This window comes from Periplaneta americana, chromosome 3 (assembly GCF_040183065.1).
Source record: "Periplaneta americana isolate PAMFEO1 chromosome 3, P.americana_PAMFEO1_priV1, whole genome shotgun sequence".
NCBI lineage: Eukaryota > Metazoa > Arthropoda > Insecta > Blattodea > Blattidae > Periplaneta > Periplaneta americana.
This window is the reverse complement of record NC_091119.1, coordinates 194,704,927-194,725,551: the sequence shown is the minus strand read 5'-3', so window position 1 is coordinate 194,725,551 and position 20,625 is coordinate 194,704,927. Positions and strand designations below refer to the sequence as shown.

General features: G+C 33.8%; 1 protein-coding gene across 1 annotated transcript in view; it reads left to right on the top strand.

The window, feature by feature from the left end:
• The first annotated feature begins 1,142 nt into the window (after positions 1-1,142).
• The window catches only part of LOC138696929 (acidic mammalian chitinase-like), a 30,242-nt gene continuing 10,759 nt past the window's right edge, over positions 1,143-20,625 (top strand). The window contains exons 1-8 of the mRNA XM_069822423.1: positions 1,143-1,270; positions 4,728-4,803; positions 9,101-9,271; positions 10,764-10,864; positions 15,702-15,833; positions 17,383-17,510; positions 18,959-19,085; positions 20,417-20,602. Coding sequence (XP_069678524.1) covers positions 4,737-4,803; positions 9,101-9,271; positions 10,764-10,864; positions 15,702-15,833; positions 17,383-17,510; positions 18,959-19,085; positions 20,417-20,602 — 912 coding nt within the window. The 5' untranslated portion in view covers positions 1,143-1,270; positions 4,728-4,736. The remainder of the gene's footprint in view (positions 1,271-4,727; positions 4,804-9,100; positions 9,272-10,763; positions 10,865-15,701; positions 15,834-17,382; positions 17,511-18,958; positions 19,086-20,416; positions 20,603-20,625) is intronic.

Genomic DNA, 20,625 nt, shown 5'->3' with positions numbered 1-20,625 from the left:
TATGCTAGCTGTAAGACAAAATTGTGACATGGATTTTTTTTTATTGGGTTATTTTACGACGCTGTATCAACATCTAGGTTATTTAGCGTCTGAATGATATGAAGGTGATAATGCCGGTAAAATGAGTTCAGGGTCCAGCACCGAAAGTTACCCAGCATTTGCTCGTATTTGGTTGAGGGAAAACCCAGGAAAAAACCTCAACCAGATAACTTGCCCCGACCGGGATTCGAACCCGGGCCACCTGGTTTCGCAGCCAGACGCGTTGACCGTTACTCCACAGGTGTGGGCATGTGACATGGAGTGAAAAAGATTTTATGATAAGATACCTACTGAAAGACCGAAATTCGTTACATAATGTAAGATCATCTGAAAAATAGAAAAATACTCATGGTATGATCATTGTGAAATGCAACTCCCCACATCAACCTAAAGTTTTTAAATAATTGATATAATGGCGATCTTACTCGTGTTAATTGTGTAAGCATGTGCGGCTTACAGCCGTTTCGGTGCTTCTTCACACCATCCTCAGAGCCTACTAGATCTCGGCGTCATCTCGAACTTCGCTGCCTGTTGTGTGGGTGCGTTCGATTGTTGAAAAGTCTTGAAATGTGGTGTCAAATAGTGTGTGTGTTCTGAAATTGATCTTTGAGTTGAGAATTTGATCAGGGTGTGTTTTGGTGTGTCTGTATATTTCATATTTTTCTAGTGTGTTGAGTTTTTGGTTTTTGGGTTGTATGTGTAGGATTTCCATGTCTGTATTTATGTTATTGTATGTGTGGTTAGCGTTAGTTATGTGTTGGTGTGAAGAAGCACCGAAACAGCTGTAAGCCACACATGCTTACACAATTAACATGAGTAAGATCGCCATTATATCAATTATTTATATTCAAGTGTTAAAAGTAGTGTACGAAAGATTCAACATGGACTAAAGTTTTTGTGTGTGAATCTTCTCAGAATTTTTTTCTTTCATGTTTCAATGAATTATGGTCAGTCTAATTATGGTTCAGTTTGCGTACTAAGTTGAACTCCAAACTTGCTGTTTTTTACATTCACTTGTTTGGAAATTACCCAATATTTTTAGTTGTAAAAATAGAATCATATCCCTTTATGTATTAACTGATCCGTATCATTGTATCATGAGGATAACAGTGGCAAATATTTAATGAAGCCAACTTTTCATGCACGTTGTCGTAAGCAGAGAGACTATTTAAAAGAAACCTGTAATGATGTAATACTTATTCCGGATCTTCTGCTGTAAGCATCTAACCAGGTATGTTCTTACTATAGAACACACAGCAATTGAATTTTACTGTAATTGGTTTCTTAATACTGCTAAGATGTGATAAGTAATGAGGGGTGAGGAAGATTAAAGATTGTAGAGTTTTTCAGATAAGTTCTTTGCTATTAAAGTTGGAATTTATACATATGGTACCTATTAATCTTCAATGTTATTAAATAAAAGAAATCACTGAAAACCATTTATAAATTTGTTAAAGACTGCTTCCTATCATTCTATAATTCACGACTATATTGTATTGTATTGTATTTATTAACATTCCATGGTATTCATACATGCTTACAGCTAGAATATGGAACATGTCAAAAAAACTTAATACTATTATAAAGTCTTAATTTATAATCACAGTCTAGATAAAATATATACAGATGAGATTTACAATATAGTCTACTAGTACAACACAAAGTTTTAGTATCAATTTCATGAAGTGTTATTGAATGTCATGAATTCACCTACAGAATAGAAGGCGTGAGAAATTAGGTACTTCTTTAATTTGGCCCTAAATAATCTTATGTTTTGAGTTTCATTTTTTATATCGATAGGGAGGCTATTAAAAATTTTTACTGCCATATAACGCACTCCTTTTTGATAGCACGATAGACTTGCCGATAGAGTATGAAAGTCATTTTTTTGACGTGTATTTATGCTATGAACTGTTGAATTAGTTACAAAGTTTTCACGATTACATACGAGGAAGACTATTAATGAAAAGATATACTGACAAGCCATGGGCATTATTTGTAGTTTTTTGAAAATAGTCCTACACGATTCCCTAGATTTGGCACCTACTATTATTCTAATTACTCTTTTTTATAATAGAAATATATTGTTACTATCTGTGGAATTTTCCCAGAATATTATTCCAAAACTCATTACCGAGTGGAAGTATGCAAAGTATATTGTTTTTAAGGTATTGATATTTACTATCTTTTGCATAGATCTAATAGCAAAACAAGCTGAATTTAGTTTGGGGGTAATTTCTTTAATACGATTTTTCCAATTTAACACATCGATTTTTAAGCCAAGAAATTTGGTTGTTGTTGTTTCTAATAGGGATCTATTGTTAATTATTGCGCTAGAAATTTGCGACGTTGAATTTGGACAGGATTTAAATTGAATTATGTTAGTTTTGTTACAATTTAATACTAATTTATTGACTGAGAACCAGTCACATATTTTTAAGAGAATTTCCTCTGTTGAAGATTGGAATGTGTTGGAGTTATTGGCTGTAATTACTATAATTGTGTCATCTGCAAATAATATGGGATGACCTACATGAGGGAGAGCGGAAAGATTAAAGATTGTAGAGCTTTTCAGATAAGTTCTTTGCTATTAAAGTTGGAATTTATACATACCTATAAATCTTAAATGTTGTTAAATAAAAAAAAATCACTGAAAACCATTTATAAATTTGTTAAAGACTGCTTCTATAATTCACGAGTATAAAAATTAATATGTTCATATACGAGTAGTACAGAATAGGTTTAATTGATTGAATGGAATTGTAATCCTAGTAAATTAGCTTATATGTGCATGATATTCATGATAAATAGAACCACAACAATTTTCACACGTAATATTTCATTTTTTTAATGTACCGGTATTTCTAATCCAGTGTAACTTCGAATCTCGTAGAATGCCTACGTTTTTTCTAATGTTTGTTTATTTTCCTGTGATATCTATTTTTATTGAGACTCTACATCCATCTGGTATGATATCGATAAAAGAAAATTGGGTAACATCAGAAAATGTCAATTGATGTTGAAGACTGCACTAACAGCTAATGAACTTTAATTGTGGATGGTCTAATTTATGAAAAACCAAAATCGTCAAATAAAAATGTTGATTCTTCATTGTTCTATATACATTTTTAACACTTATACAGGGTGATTCAGACCACCCATAACAGTCATTCCTTTCGGGAACTAGTGCATTAAAATTTTTGAGACAAAAATATTTATTACTAAAGCACATGTGAACTTTCACTTGAGCTTGATTTCATCAATCCATCTTAACAGGAAGTAGGGTCAGTGGCGTATCACTTTAAAATTTCAAATGGGAGTAGTGGTCAAATATGGTACCATTTGCTAGAGCTCTTCGAAACAAACAACTTTCAGAGGAAACGTTTTTATTAATTCCTACTCTTTCAATGAGAAAACGTACAAAAAAGCAATGGGTGATTCGGACCAACGTAAAGTCATTTATTTCGGAAACTAGCGCATTAAAATTTTCGAGACAAAAATATTTTTAACTAAAACACATGTGAACTTTCACTTGAGCTTGATTTCATCAATCAATCTTAACAGGAAATAGGGTCAGTGGCGTATCACTTTAAAATTTCAAATGGGAATCCGGTCAGATTTGGTACTATTTGATAGAGCACTTCAAAACAAACAACTTTCATAGGAAACGTTTTTATTAATTCCTACTCTTTCAATGATAAAACGTACGCAAAGACAATGCCATCAATATTGAGAAATGTTACAATACGAAAAGGGGAAGGGGTAGTTTACTTGTATTCACCCATGCCAGCCACCAGGTCTACACTCAGCCAGGTAATTGTACGTGTGTACTATGTTAATATTAAATGTACTTATCTAGTTTACATTTTCTTTTCGTAACATTACTCAATATTAATGACATCTTTTCGTGCGTTTTCTCATTGAAAGAGTAGGAATTGTTAAAAACGTTTCCTATGAAAGTTGTTTGTTTTGAAGAGCTCTATCAAATGGTACCCTATTTGACCCGACCCCCATTTGAAATTTTAAAGTGATACGCCACTGACCCTACTTCCTGTTAAGACTGATTGATGAAATCAAGCTCAAGTGAAAGTTCACATGTGCTTTAGTAGTAAATATTTTTGTTTCAAAAATTTTAATGCACTAGTTTCCGAAATAAATTACTGTTACAGGTGGTCTGAATCAACCTGTATAATCATTGATTAACTTTATAACTTCTTTATTGTGTTAACATTAATTCCTGACGTTTTTTATAATGCCATGTACCAATGAAGTGGCTTTTTTTATCAGTATGATATATATAATCAAATTTAGAATAGGTTAACTTAATTTTTTGTAAAAATGTTACTGTTAATTAATGTTATTATTTTTATTTGTTGTGTAAATTCCTAGGGGCAGTAACAAACTACTTTTATATACTTTGTCCTTGCCGCTTTATATACAATTGTAAAATTTAATTTTATAGTTGTAATACCGGTATTCTAAAAATTTTTTTGACGAAGTCAGATCGTGTATTTGTTTTATGGCAAATAAGATTTCTATCTGCCTATCTATTGAGCATTTATAAAAGAATCTTGGTTGGAGTTGAAGTAAAGAGTCAGATGTTTTTGCATACTTACTCAACAGCCCTTTTAAATGCAAGCACGGATGGGTAAATTTCTCGTAATTTTTTAATGTGATTCTCATTCCAGGTTTACATCATGCATCTCTGGTTGTTCATATTCGGAACTGTTCTGGCACTTAGCACTGGAGCAGCTGTTGCCCAGAGTAAGCATTGAACGAGTTAAGAGTGAGTTCTGAAGGAAGGAAACCCCTGATACTTGTAATTAAAGTTGTCGTTGAAAATGTGCTAATTTAACAATATTCGGATCAGCTCATGTATTTTTTTTATCAAGATTTTATTATGCATAATTCTGAAACTGAAATATGCTCAGAAGATCAAAAAAGATAGTCACAATTTCTTGTTCATTTCTTGTGTTTACCAGTATTCATAGCTCATTAAATAAGTTATTAGAGACAGTATTGCCATGCTGCAAAAAAAAAAAAAAATCGATTTCGAGATTTTCTCGAAAATACAGTTTTCAACATTCTTGATAAGTCTTGTCGAAAAAGTAACTTTAAGCATGCTATCTGTATAAACAGATTTTTCATAAACTATTGGTCGCATTTTGTTCATACCAGGATTTAGTATAAATGAGTCAATATATCCGGGAATGATGCACATGAAATATAATATTTTTTTAGTAAATAGATAATAATTCATGTTGAATCTTTCGTACACTACTTTTAACACTTGAATATAAATAATAATAAATGGCGATCTTACTCGTGTTAATTGTATAAGCATGTGGGGCTTACAGCTGTTTCGGTGCTTCTTCACACCATCCTCAGAGCCTACTAGATCTCGGCGTCATCTCGAACTTCGCTGCCTGTTGTGTGGGTGCGTTCGATACAGTAACATAAATACAGACATGGAAATCCTACACATACAACCCAAAAACCAAAAACTCAACACACTAGAAAAATATGAAATATACAGTCACACTAAAACACACCCTGATCAAATTCTCAACACACAGATCAATTTCAGAACACACACACTATTTGACACCACATTTCAATACTTTTCAACAATCGAACGCACCCACACAACAGGCAGCGAAGTTCGAGATGACGCCGAGATCTAGTAGGCTCTGAGGATGGTGTGAAGAAGCACCGAAACAGCTGTAAGCCGCACATGCTTACACAATTAACACGAGTAAGATCGCCATTTAATCAATTATTTAGATAATAATTGTTCTTTATTTCAAATCAAAAACACAAAATGTTGATAAGTTCGAAATCTATTCTAACGATATTTTTTTTTCATTTTATTTCTTTATACAGGGTGATTCAGAAGAAAAAGTGAATATTTTAGAGAGTGGTAGTATGGACTATTCTATGTAAAAAAAAAGTTAATGTAGACGTATGTTCAATTTTAAATGCAGCTGTTTGAGTGTTACACATAACAAGCCTTACAAATTATATGAAGGAACAACAAGCGACTGGGTGCTATTGACTATGTATAAAGGAATATATGTATCAATCTTCTGAGATTGTTTGAGGGCAGAACTGTTCATAATGGATGTAGAGCAGTGGCTCCCAAACTTTCTGAAGGCGTAACTTACTTTTGGGCAAGATTTCTGTTCGCAACCCCCCACTACCATACCGGTTCTTGACATCATTTGAAAAATACAAATCCCTATAAAATTGCAGACAACTATAATTTTGCTCAAAATCAGTGGATACCACCCAAAGTACCATTTTAGACAACAGTTTTTTTTAGTATTTCCTGGAAGAAATTAAAAAGAATTACGAAAGTTACAGATGGATACTGAATCCATTTTAGACAGTTGCGTTAAATTGGCACACTTTTTGGGATCCTGCTCTCACGGTGATTTATTAAGGATTATGCTTCATCATAACATTCGCTCCATTATAGCTGCAGCACTAAGAGAAGATGACTTAAAGGTTTTCGAAGAAGTCCATAGCCTAGCAGAAAATGGAAGCCACAGAAGAATCTATATAATTGCCTTAAGAAACAAAAGCAAAGATTACATTATTGACCCAACCATCAGGTTTCAAATCCGTCAGTCCCAGCCTTTAGAAGTCCATCAAGAAAAGTAGAGCATTTATATACTTACCATTTCATATTATAAAGAAAAATACGAACTCGATGATATAGAGGTAAAGGGCCTACTCATTGACGCTAGAGGAACAATTCCGGGCTTCCTAGCAAAATTTTGGAAATCCTTTTGCATTTAAATGGCGATTTTCATAAATTGAAAAATAACATTAGGAAAGATGATGATTCATTAATTTCAGGGGGTTATTCTTAGAGATATTTCAAGCAAAAAAAAAGTTTAATACAATTCTGCTTTCTTTTCTAGATACAAATGCTCCTATATGAAACATTTTATAGCGTGTTTTGGGAAAGTTATTGATTTAATTCCCAATATGTTCAGTCATTTTAAGAGAACAGTGCATTATGATAATAATTGATTGAAGGAATTTTAGTTTTGTCCTTCAAATGTGCAGAAATTTGATCCGATCAAATATAACATTGTAAAATTCCTTTCCAGAACGAAAAGTTACGTTTGTTCCGATTAAATTTCTGCACATAGGCCTACAGGGTGATTCACGAGAATGGTAAAAAATTTAGGATACGATATCTTAGGCCATTTTGAGTGAAAAAGTTCATATGAACATAGCTCTGTTTTTGAACGATGGCGGAGCTAGATGCATTTTTTTGGTAAAACGTCTCGCCCCAATGTGAATCGGACATTACCGTATGCTGTTAACATGAGACAAAGTCACCGATCGCAATGAATGACGTAACATTGGAATCTGCATTGTGAGCGATGTAGATAAGAGAAATAAACCGGGTGGGGGGGCATTAAAAATATCCAATCGCCTGCCCTCATCTGATGTAATGACACAGAACCACACATTATACAGGTACAGTTATCAGAAGTGTTAAGTTGTGTTTTTTAAGATGCCTTATAAATTTTCGACTATAGAATACGCCGATATTGTGTATGTTTACGGTTTGTGCGATGGAAGTTCCTTGCATGCCGTCGCTGAATATGAACGATGCTTTTCGAACAGAAGGGTACCATATCCAAGAGTACTTACTGTCTATGGCAGTGGTTCCCAACCGGTGTGCCCCGGCACCCTAAGGCGTGCCGCGAGATACTGAAATAAACCAAAAAAAATACTGTCTACTTAAGCCTAAAGTCTTGTAAGGTCTTGAAATAAAATAAGCAAATTAATTACTCTCGTGCACTACAGATCGATTCATTTCGAAGATTCAATTATACTTGTATCCGGCTCCGGCAGATGGCATTACAGCCAATCCCTGCCAAACATTCCTGATTCAGTATACTAGTATAGACTACTCGGTTCCTCACGAACATTTCCGAGACTTCGACAGAACAATATATAAAATTGATGTATTTTTACTAAGTGATTGTAGTAAAGTTTACTGTATTATGTTATGATATATGTTACTTATTATATCATCTTTCAATAAATGGATATATTAAACTTCAATTTTTTTTAATTCAAGAAAGGGTGCCCCCAGTTTTTAATGTTATTCTCAAGGGTGCCGCGAATTTAAAAAGGTTGGGAAACAGTGGTCTATGGGGTTGGATGAAAGAATTGGTATAGCAAAGGAAGGGGGACCGTAGTCGACCGTATTTTGGATGCGGCATAGAGAACAGCCATGTGCAACTCTCCGGAGCGATGAGCGCGATTCATGCCCGAGCGCAACAGTGCGTTGAAGGAGGTAGCTTTAAAAATGTGCGAAAACATCGATCCGGACTTCTAAAATATTAGGTATGCATGCATGCGTGAATATAAACTTTAAATTTGTCCGTTATGTGCCTCTAAATGCGAGTTAATACAATGAAATCTCAGAGGCTTTTGTGAAATCAAAGAGCCATACTTCCGTAACTGTTCGAAAAAAGACCCATATTCATATGAATTTTTTTACTCAGAATGACTTCAGAATTCACATTCCAAATTTTTTACCTTTCCTCGTGAATCACCCTGTATATAGGACAAAACTACAATTCTTTCATTAATTTATTATCATAATACACTAATCTCTTAAATTGACTGGGCATATTGGGAACCAAACTACATCAATGGCTTTTCTAAAAAATGCTATGAAATGTTTATTTTGACAATGAAGGATAACACTTCGAAACTAGTCCACCAGTTAATTTCCTAAAACATTAACAAAGTAAAGAAGTTGATCAGTTAATATAAAACAATTTGTATCTCGAAAAGGATGCAAAAACGAGCAAAACTGTATAAAGCTTTTTTGCTGAAATTAATAACATTACTTACGGTCCACTCTGTATAAATTTGTGAAAAACAATTGACGTAACAGTATTAATTTTCTGCTGATTCATAGCAGAATGCTTGCTCTGAAAATTTGAGTGCTTATAACATTAATTGAAATTGAGTTGTAGTAAATATATTTATTTTTATTAATTATGTGTACATTGTAATATTTCAGAGAAAGTAGTCTGTTACCTTGGAAGCTGGTCAACATACCGACCTGGGGATGGCAAGTTTGACATAGAACACATCAATCCTCACCTCTGTACACATGTTATATACACGTTTGTAGGAATTACGAGTGCTGGAGGAATTCGAATTCTAGATGATTGGAATGAAATTGGCAAAGGTAAGATTTTCAACTATGACACTGTTTTGTTAATCCTTAATTTTAATGAAAGATATGGAAAAGTAGTAATGTCTTCATAATCCAGAGCCCGGATTTATATGCAAAACGCATGTTGCATTTGATATTCCAGAAATTTTCAAAAGCGGGTTTCTTTTGAAAAATATGTATGTATGTATGTATGTATGTATGTATGTATGTATGTATGTATGTATGTATGTATGTATGTATGTATGTATTTATTTATTCACACTGCAAATGGGTGGTAAGTAATTACACTCAATAATGACAATTAATAATAAACACAACTAATAAAAACAATAATAATTAATAATAATGATAAATAATAATAATAATAATAACAACAACAACAAGGAGCATCCTAAATTAAATGAAGCACGATCACTTAAAATAACATTTAAAGTAAATCTAATTTGTATCTTAGCCCTAAGTTCATACTTGCACAAGTACCTTTTGGCACTACACTTATTTCGCTATCAACTCACTCACTGCAACGATTCTATCCTGATTTCACTAACACTTCAAAACCATTTCACTGTTCAAATACTTTGCACAGCCACTATGAACTGTAGAACTTCACTGACACAAACACACTTCACTTACACAATAGACTTCACTGACACTACACACTTCACAGACACAACATACTTCCTCACTGATACAACACTTCAAATAATAAAATATCAATTACACCCTTTAAATAGTGTGTATAATATACTACCGTCTATTATTAAAGTCCTTAAACCTATTTTTAAATACATTTTTGGTTATTAGTAAAGCCTTTAGTAAGTCTGCAGGTAAAGCATTCCAGTCCCTGATAGTTTGATTGAGGAAAGAAAACTTTCCAGTGTCCGTCCTCTGTCTTCTTTCCCTCCATTTATAATCTTGATCTTGATAGGATCCTCAGTTTCTGGTTTTATATTAATAAAATTGTATTTGGAATGAAATTGATGTGGTACTGGTAATCCATAAAATAATACATACCAGTACGTATTTTATTATAATTACAAGTGTAATTTTCAACGGAAAAATATTTTCAATACTTTTTTTTGTATTTGTACAGAACAACATATATTTTATTTATACATTGGAGCTTCGATTATAATAAAAATTGGAAATTTATCCTTTGAAGAGGTGGAAAAATTCAAATTTTTTGGAGTAAAAGTAACAAATATAAATGATAATCAGGAGGAAATTAAATGCAGAATAAATATGGGAAATGCATGTTATTATTCAGTTGAATCACTTTCATCAAAAAGTTTGAACTTTGTATTGATTGTACGCTGCACTTATGTAGCCTTCAGGACTTGATGCATTAGTAAATTTCCCAAACCTGATCTTTCCATTTCTGTAATATTGTGTCCCGCCTATTGACATCGAAAGAGCATTTTTATTTTACGTACCAGTAACTTATGTTTGTGTGATGTGTTCAACCATGACAATATTTTTATGTTTGCTGCAATGAATATTACAGGTGGTTTCAGGCGTTTTAATGAACTGAGGAATCAAAATCCTTCACTCAAAACATTGGTTGCCATTGGAGGTTGGAATGAAGGATCTACAACTTATTCTCAGGTAAACTGTTTTTCCTCAAACTTCAGATATTGTTTGACAATGTTACAGAGCAGACATTACTGAATGGTAAGCAAAATTAAACTGGGCTAACCAAATCTCTTTTGACTCTCAGCGATATTAATATAGTTCTCAACATAAATAAAATGGCTTACACACAAATACAAAGAGGTTAAGGATTATTTTTCCTTCCCATTACATGAAATATAAAAATAAAGTATTGTAATGCTGAAAATAGTTACAGTATATATATGATACAAATGTTAAAAATAACTTATTTATTTTGTTAGTGTAGCAATCCTGCGAACAAAATAAAATCATTTTTAACATATGTGTCGCACACAATTTTTTTAGACAGACATTCATCCATGCTGATATGGGGAAAATTACACCAATTTCTCTACTGCTGTATTTTCTCTCCTTGTAATAGTGAAACTTTATTACATTGAAATAAGATGATGGTATAGCTCAGAGATAGAACACTGCACTGCAGATTGAGAGATTCCCGGTTCAAAGCTGAGTGTCCTTTAATTCTTAAAGTTACTTTTAATTCTTTCATTTGTTGTGTTGTTTTCTAATGCCAGGCGTTTGACAATAAAGTCATTTGACCTCTTGCACTCCAATATTTTCCAAAGATATTATCATGACCAGCCACTGAAGCACAGATTTTGAGGTGTTCCGAATCCATTTCTTGGTTTGAGTTGCACAATGGGCAGTTAGGGGACTGATATATTCCAATTCTATGCAGGTGTTTGGCCAAACAATCATGGCCTGTTGCCAATCTAAATGCAGCTACAAACAATTTTCGTGGTAAATCGGGAATTAACTGTGGATTTTGATGCAGAGAGTTCCATTTTTTCCCTTGAGATTGTGTTATCAAATTCTTTCATATAGTTATCAATGAAAGAGTAAGTTGTTGAAGTAAATTATTTAATTTGTATACATTTCTTAACCAAAAACAGTAAATTTTTAAGTAACCCTGACATAGTTTGAATCTCTTTATTGAACTGTTCCAATCATTTCCGTGTGACATCTGGTGAGAAACAGTTGACAAATGGTGCAAACAGTTGAAAGTCAGTGTTAAAAGTGCTTTTTGCACACTACTGTATAAAAGACAATCATTTTTAACATGCTTGCCTAGTGTTAAAGTTCTACATTTAGAAATGGCTATCTAAAAAATTCGTTTCGATATTTTCACACAAACAAACTTTTTCAGCATCTCTGGTAAAGAAAAAAGTGTTTCGAATATGTCTTTTGTCTGTTTATGGGTGTATATCAATATCGCCAAAACTATTGAACAGATTTTGTTCTTTTCGAGTACTGGTATCTAAAAATAATAATTCTGTATGTGATAGCCTATAGAGCAGGCCTGCACAAGGTTTGCGCTCTCCGATCCGGCTCACAGCTCATGAGCGGAATGCAGATATTAGCTGCACTCTGTATAAGGGTGGACTGGAAGAAGGGGTGATCTCGTACAAAATATACACAAAAGGAAGTACTATTACGAGTGCTTATGAAATGAATTCCCGTTCAGTGTTTGCAAAACTATCTTGGACTATTATTAATTAATAAAGAAATATTTATTTTACAGAAGTAACAGAAATTGTATAGCTACTTAAATGTACAATATCATTTTGTTACATTTTTATTTATCAGTACATCAAAACGAGGTTTTATGCAGTTGGCAGCTGAAAGGAACAGTAGCCTACTGATCATAATGAAACATCAGTTACAAATGTTCGATGTCTGCCTTTATTAAAGTTGATTATAGAAAACAGTTGCTCACAAATATAAATGTTGAGCTAAACATAGCAATCATTTTCACAGCCAGCCTGTGTAGTCGTGGATATTATTGCTAATGTTTAGTCTTGTAAAACTCAACCAGGCTAGTAGTATTATTCAAACGATCCTTAGTCTTTAGGTCACATTGAAGATCAATAAGTTCGAGCTGTAAATCGTTAAATGTTAAATGTTATGTTCCGTCTTTTAGATTCCTCCATACGTACTGTAGCAGTAGGTAAGCAACGTGAAACAGTTACTGAGAATAGGCCTACACACTGCACTCCACTAGATAGCTGAGTGGTCGTTTCACTCTCCTCTACCTATAGCAAGTCTATGTCATTCTGACGTAGCCTATCTTCCTCTCTGTTTCGGCGAGCAGTAAACACCGCTCTTCCGCCCCAAAGGAGCGCGCGTGCTCGTCGAGCGCGGTTTGTGCAGGCCTGCTATAGAGAGTCAAGACCTGTGGTGAACGATCATACAACTAGTATGGTGTTTAGCACGATGATCCTCCCCCCCTCCCCCTGCCATTATAGCTATTTTGCAAAACTAGATTTTGCTGTCTACTGTAGCGCCCCAAATTCATCATGATTCTGAGTGGACACCAGTCCCATACACTGGTCGAAATTTCATGCAACGGTTTATTCCCCCATGTACAAGAAGACTCGAACCATTGCTCATTCTGTAATGCTAGTCCAAGACGTGACATCTTAGACTGTGATACTACAGTGTGGGATCTATTCAATATCTACAAGTCAATTCATCCGAATATGATGCACATATAATATAATTATTTTAGCACAAAACTAATGGGTCTTTATTTGAAACAATTAATACATCATGGTTATTTTCTTCAAATCAAATACGAGTGTTTTCTTAACTTATTCATATTAGGTATAATCCGGGCTGGGCAGTATTTGAAATGCATGTATTTGAAATAGATTTGTATTTTGTAATTTGCAATGATTTTAGAAAGTATTTTGTATTTTGTATTTAAATACATAAAATTGGTGTATTTTATATTTCAAATACTCAAAATACTTGCTTCTTCTTCTTGTCCTTCAAGTTTTGGATTTGTATTTCAAGAATTGACTTCTATCTTATTTGCCTACCCATTTCATTTGTGCTAGCCATACACTTAGTTTTCTTGCCACAACTGATTTCCTTAATGCCATAAAGAAATCTCTAACAGTATCAAGGATCCATCACCCAACATTTGCTAAGTGTTCAGCATTATGGAATGCGTCTAGGAGACCCAAATCCTCAGAAATTATATCAGATGTCTTGAAATATTCATTAAAGTTTCCTTGCCCAACTCGATGGAATTCTCTTTATGGCTCAATCTCTCAAATATTGCAATTCAAACATGATATAATCAGTATATGTGAAAAACTGGGATTACCAACCTTCAAAGATATTGAGTTTCAGTACCTTGAAGAATATTGTGCAGTTCTGAAACCCAAGTAAGGGGATCCTTAACTGATGAACTTTTTGAGAAACTGGCTTTTTTGAAAGGAAGCAGTAATTATTCATACATGTAGCACAATTTCATTGTTGACTGGGAAAAGGAAGAATGTTCAGTTACAGTGTTTATATAAAACTTCGAGATAAAAATAATTTTAATGTTAATACAATACCGGTATTTTAGATTTTCGGTAATATTCTTATTTCTTTATATATTGTATCGGGTATTTGAAATACAAATGTATTTCGAGTATTTGGAATATAAATGTATTTTGTATTTGTATTTCAAATACTATTCTTTGAAGTATTTTGTATTTGTATTTGAAATACTGGGATGTCAGGAATTTGGCCAGATCTGTGTATAATAAATTAACTACTGAAACAGTGTAGTTCGTATCAAATGAAAAATTACTTCCTAAGAGATCGGGTTTATTTATACTTTTTATTGCTACCAGTATTTCAGTTTAAGATTTTACTGTCGAAGTCACAAAGACTACCAGTAGACAAGAGCCACTCTTTCTTAAGTGCATCAGTAGTCACTAGTTCTGAACATTCTTTATTATGCATGAGTGATTTTCCACAGAAGCAATCAATGCTGTAACCTACCTTCAATAGTCCAATTTATAGTATATCACAATGTGTGATCTGTGAGAAAATATAAGATCCGTGTGGAAAGTATCCACAATAGTTCTTTTGACTAAAAATCGTACTTGATACAACTGACTGCAAACAGTTGGGTCAGACATCATACAGGCCTTTCTAGCTCCGAGTGGAGAGATGCGCTAAAGATGACCGGTAATGTTGCTCCTGTAAGCGCTATTCCAGGCAGAACTCAAGACGATAACCATGTAGGCGATGCCACAGTGAGGTTGAAACTTTGGCTCATGTTTTGGGTTCATGCCCATTTGGCGAAACTCTTCGTAACAGCAGACATCACAAAATCAGATCTGTAATTGCAACATGCCTTAAGTCCAATGGCTACACTACTTATGAAGAAGTCCATGGAATAGCGGATACTGGAAGTCATTGGCGTATTGATATTATAACATTTAAACCTGAGAGACAAAAGGTTATATTCTGGATCCGACCATCAGATTCGAGACGCATCAGAATCAACCTGAGGAGGTTAATCTAGAGAAAAGGAGAATTTATGAACCCACTATCCCTTATTACAAAACATCATATAAACTCAGGGATATAGAAGTCATCGGTTTAATGGTGGGCGCTAGAGGGACCATAACAAAACAATTTGTGTCATTCTGTCATAAATATAGAGTCCCAACAACAACAATTAAGGAAATTTTTATGATAGCTTTGAAGGGTTCTCTCCAGATTTTATGGCGACATTTGTATTTCAATTCAAATTACAGTTGAATTTTCTCAGTCTATTTTTTTTATCTGTATTTTCTTTTTATAAATTTTCATTATGTGAAATATTATCTACTGCAAACTTTAGTTTCTTGTAAACAAATTTCTTTTAAGACATTTTTAATGTCATTTTAAATGTTAATGTTTAACATTCTTTATCTTTGGCAACCTCACCGAGTTGAGGAAGATTGAATTATTGAAATAGCTTTTCTATTTTTTTTTTTTTCAGGTTGTTAACAGTGCTTCCCTCAGATCGGCGTTTGTGAACAATATTGTAAATTTTGTTAAACAATATGAATTCGACGGATTTGATTTGGATTGGGAGTACCCATGCCAACGTGGTGGAGCATCAACAGACAAGGTAAAGTTTCCGAAAAACTGTATCTTCCATAAGTCAACTGTAGTAAAGAATTTGATTCAGTGTGTTATGTGGCTTTCAATATAAAGCTATTTTAAAAAAGTCAGGGCAATTTTGGCATTTGGAAACCTTGTTAAACATAGATTAGATTAGATTTTTTATTAGCCATTGGAATAGAAATAAGATTACTGTTTCATTCACAAAAGAAAGGGATTTAGCTTTAACATCACTGTACTTGTTTTCAAGTGCTTCATTTATGTTGCTTTGGTAAATTTTGTTTCGAAATTGTTATACCCAAGTTACACAGTCATCACGTTGAAATCCTTACTTTTATGAAAGACTAAACACCATTTCAAATTCATCAACCAATAAAGTACAGTACTTACCGGTAACTAACTATTGGAAATCAATTTTTGAAAATCGCATCATAAGCTTGAATTTTCATAACATTCAGCGTCCACAATTTTCAGATGTAAATTTTACTGATCGGTGCCCTCAAAGGATCGGTTCAGATATTGAGAAATCACTTGTATGGGAGTGATAATGGAAATTTGAAGTTATCTTAACCAATGGCTGTTGATTGGTTTAGATACCAATGCCAACAAATCCGTACTATTATTTTTCTCGCGGTATATGGCATTCAAATCATTCTAACCTATCTGATGATATTTCCCTCCCCCCTTTCTTAACTGTAAATGAGCACAAACGCAACTTAGGTGTAAATTTTTCTGACATTTTGTATATTCGATTCCCTAACCGTTTCAAATATATATCATTTTACCTTTTAGGTGTGTTTCCAAATTATATGCCATACACTTTGTCAAATCTGGGAACCTTTTCATAAGGGAAGCTAAATTTATATTATTATATATGCAAATTCTATTAATAGCATGAAATTTTCTGTCAGGTGAATAGACATGGCAGGAACGGATACATAATTTACAATAATCCATTTACTTACTTACAAATGGCTTTTAAGGAACCCGAAGGTTCATTGCCGCCCTCACATAAGCCCGCCATCGGTCCCTATCCTGTGCAAGATTAATCCAGTCTCTATCATCATACCCCACCTCCCTCAAATCCATTTTAATATTATCCTCCCATCTACGTCTCGGCCTCCCTAAAGGTCTTTTTCCCTAAGAAAGACAATTTTTAACAATCAAAGTTTTCCATAAACTCATGAAAAATCTTTGTATTTACAGCCAGAAAAAATAAAATTCTTCAGATCTCTCAAATTATAAAATATGAAACAAGATCATAAATTAGAGGTGGCCATCTTTGTAATTTTCAATGGCTATGAAACTATGATTTGTCTTTAAAATTTGATTAAATGTTACGTGAATACTTTGACCATGTTAGGGCAAGCAAGAAGTGACGAATGCATGGAGGGATACTTCTGCTACTTTTGTCTCTGGATCACTTTTTTTTTCACACTTCATTCCTAATCAAAGCTTTTCTCCTTTCCTAACTTCCCACGTAGTAGGACAACAGCCTGTGGAAATGAATACCTATATGCCTCTGTGAAAGTAACTAACAGCATATCGCTTTTCAGGCTGCCTATATACTTCTGCTTAAAGAACTTCGAGAAAAGTTTGACCAAAATGGATATCTGCTGTCAGCAGCTGTAGCAGCTGCAGAGTCTAGTGCAAGCCTCTCTTACGACATTCCAAAAGTGGGACAGTAAGTACTTATCTATTGAAATGAAGTGTTATTAATTTTAATATTGAAATCATGACCATAAACTAAATAATATCAAAACTTCAAACTTAAAAATTTAATGGCGGAAACTAGAAGCTTTGTGTACCAATTCTAAAAAAAAAAAGTATGAGGCTGTGATTTACAGGTTACCAGTACAAATATTATTTCTGAGAATATGAATTTGTACAGAAGTATCAAGTGTGGGTACTTTTTGAAAAGCTCTTAATGAGCTTTATTCAAAAATAAAAAAATATATATTGGGTGTTACATTTAAAATAAGAGAGTTGGAGTTACTTCCGGTTAAACCGGAAGTAGAAAAAACTCGGTAATACCATTTTTGAGTTCTTAGTATACGGTTAACCTCACGTACCAAGTTTCATATCACTGAACCGTATGCTTCAAAAGTTATTTAGGTAGTGCATTTATTATTTCAATATTCGATACAAATTTCTGTTTTCTTGACTTAGAAACACTTAATTTGTACAGAAGTATCAAATGTGGTCATTTTTGAAAAGCTCTTAATGGGCACTACTGAAAAAGAAAAAAAATATATTGGGTGTTCCATTTAAAATAAGAGAGTTGGAGTTACTTCCGGTTAAACCGGAAGTAGAAAAAACTCGGTAATACCATTATTGATTTTAATTATATGTGTACAAAACCGCCTTTGCATATCATAAAATAAATAAATTTTCATTAACGTTTTCGATACTTGTGTATCATCTTCAGATGTGATGTGTTAGATTAATATGATGAAAACCTTGCCTATTAGATGGACCTTAATGTGGTAATTTTCGGGTCATATTAGTGTGGTTGCTTGGACTTAACTTAGGTTGATCTATGATATACATGCTATGTTAGGTTAAATCACTGCGAGTCATGTGATATGATCTAAAATATAAAATAAAACTGTTTAAGAATTGTAACCACTATTAGCGTAGTCATTGAAATGTGAACACTTTGTATAAACACTTTAAAAGTTTGAATCACTTTGAACATGTGTTGGCTGTATTTACCGATTTGAATCACCGCAAGTCATGTGATTTAACCTAACATAGCATGTATATCATAGATCAACCTAAGTTAAGTCCAAGCAACCACACTAATATGACCCGAAAATTATCACATTAAGTTCCATCTAATAGGCAAGGTTTTCATCATATTAATCTAACACATCACATCTGAAGATGATACACAAGTATCGAAAACGTTAATGAAAATTTATTTATTTTGTGATAAGCAAAGGCGGTTTTGTACACATATAATTATAGTCAAACATTAAATAGCTTATCGGCAAACTTCAACATGAAACCATTATTGAGTTCTTAGTATATGGTTATCCCCACATACCAAGTTTCATGTCACTGAACCACATGCTTCAAAAGTTATTTAGGTGGTGCGGGACTTTTAGCTAATCCTGTGTATCTCTGTAGGTACCTGGACTTCATTAATATCATGGCTTATGACCTGCACGGATCGTGGGATTCTGTAACAGGACATAATGCACCACTGTATCCCAGCTCCAAGGACGTGACACAACAGCAGAGGAGTCTTAATGTGGTGAGTTATTATAGTCGTCTTCAGAGAAGTTGATCACAAATATCCTAGACCTAGGTAGTCATTGACAGTTGCCTAGTGTTTAATATAAGGCAGTTCGTTAAATCCTGTGTCATTACTTGATCGTAATTATCTGTTCACTTAAGGGAAGTGGGTAGTGATGTCTGTACGATTAAAGAATTTCAGTACAAAAGTTTAATTCAGTATTTCTAGGTTTTTAGTGTTGAGAGAGGAAAGAAAATTTCCATGGTTATAAAGAGTCTTTTAACATATAACAGCTGCCGTGTTTATGAAGCTATGTATTTATTTATTTACACTGCAAGTGGGCAAGCACCCCTGGCAGTGGTATACACAATATAAACAATACACAATAAAATTACAATACACAACACAAGTATAGAGTACACAATACAATTATACAATACTCAATACAATTATACAATACACAATACAATACACAATACAATAAGAATACGCAATACAATTTAACACAATAATTACAATTAATAATAATACATAAAATAACATAATTTTACATTTTGAATCTCGCGTACCGTACACTACTTTTAACACTTGAATATAAGTAATTGATTAACTAGCGGACTTACTCGTGTTAATTATGTAAGTCAGGCAGATCATTCCAAACACGCTACAAAGAACACACTAAGCAATAACCAGAGGACACAATACATCTATATACGCCGATCACATAACCAATGTTAACCATACATACAATAACATAAATGAGGACATGGAAATCTTACACATACAACCCAAGAACCAAAACCTCAACACACTAGAACAATACGAAATATACAAACACACTAAAACACACCCTGATCAAATTCTCAAGACACAGATCAATTTCAGTACACACACACTATTTGACTCCACTCTTCAACACCTTTCAACAATCAAACGCACCCACATAACAGGCAGAGAAGTTCGAGATGACACCGAGATCTAGTAGGCTCTGAGGATGGTGTGATGAAGCACCGAAACAGCTGTGAGCCGCACAGACTTAAATAATTAACAGGAGTAAGTCCGCTAGTTAATCAATGACTTACAAAAGTTTAGTTCAGTATTTCTAGGTTTTTAGTGTTGAGACAGGAAAGAAAATTTCCATGGTTATAAAGGGTCTTTTAACATATAACAGCTGCCGTGTTTATGAAGCTATAGCACTCATATTTTTTCCATGGTTACAATTGTTGACAAATAATCATGAAACGTAACACCATTCCACAACTCTTAGAAATCATTAAAATTTATTATTATAAAAAGTCATCTGTTCACCAAGCAATTTCTTTACTGTAATGCTTTGTACCATACAACAGGACGCTGCCGTTAAATACTGGCTTGGCCAAGGAGCTCCGCCTGAGAAGATCGTTGTAGGCATGGGCACATACGGTCGCACATTCACACTGAGCGGTTCAGCAAGCTGCGCTATTGGGGTGCCTGCAAGTGGGGCCGGAAGTGCAGGACCTTACACCAGGGAGGCAGGAATGCTGGGATACAATGAGGTACGAAGTTTCTCATGACTAGA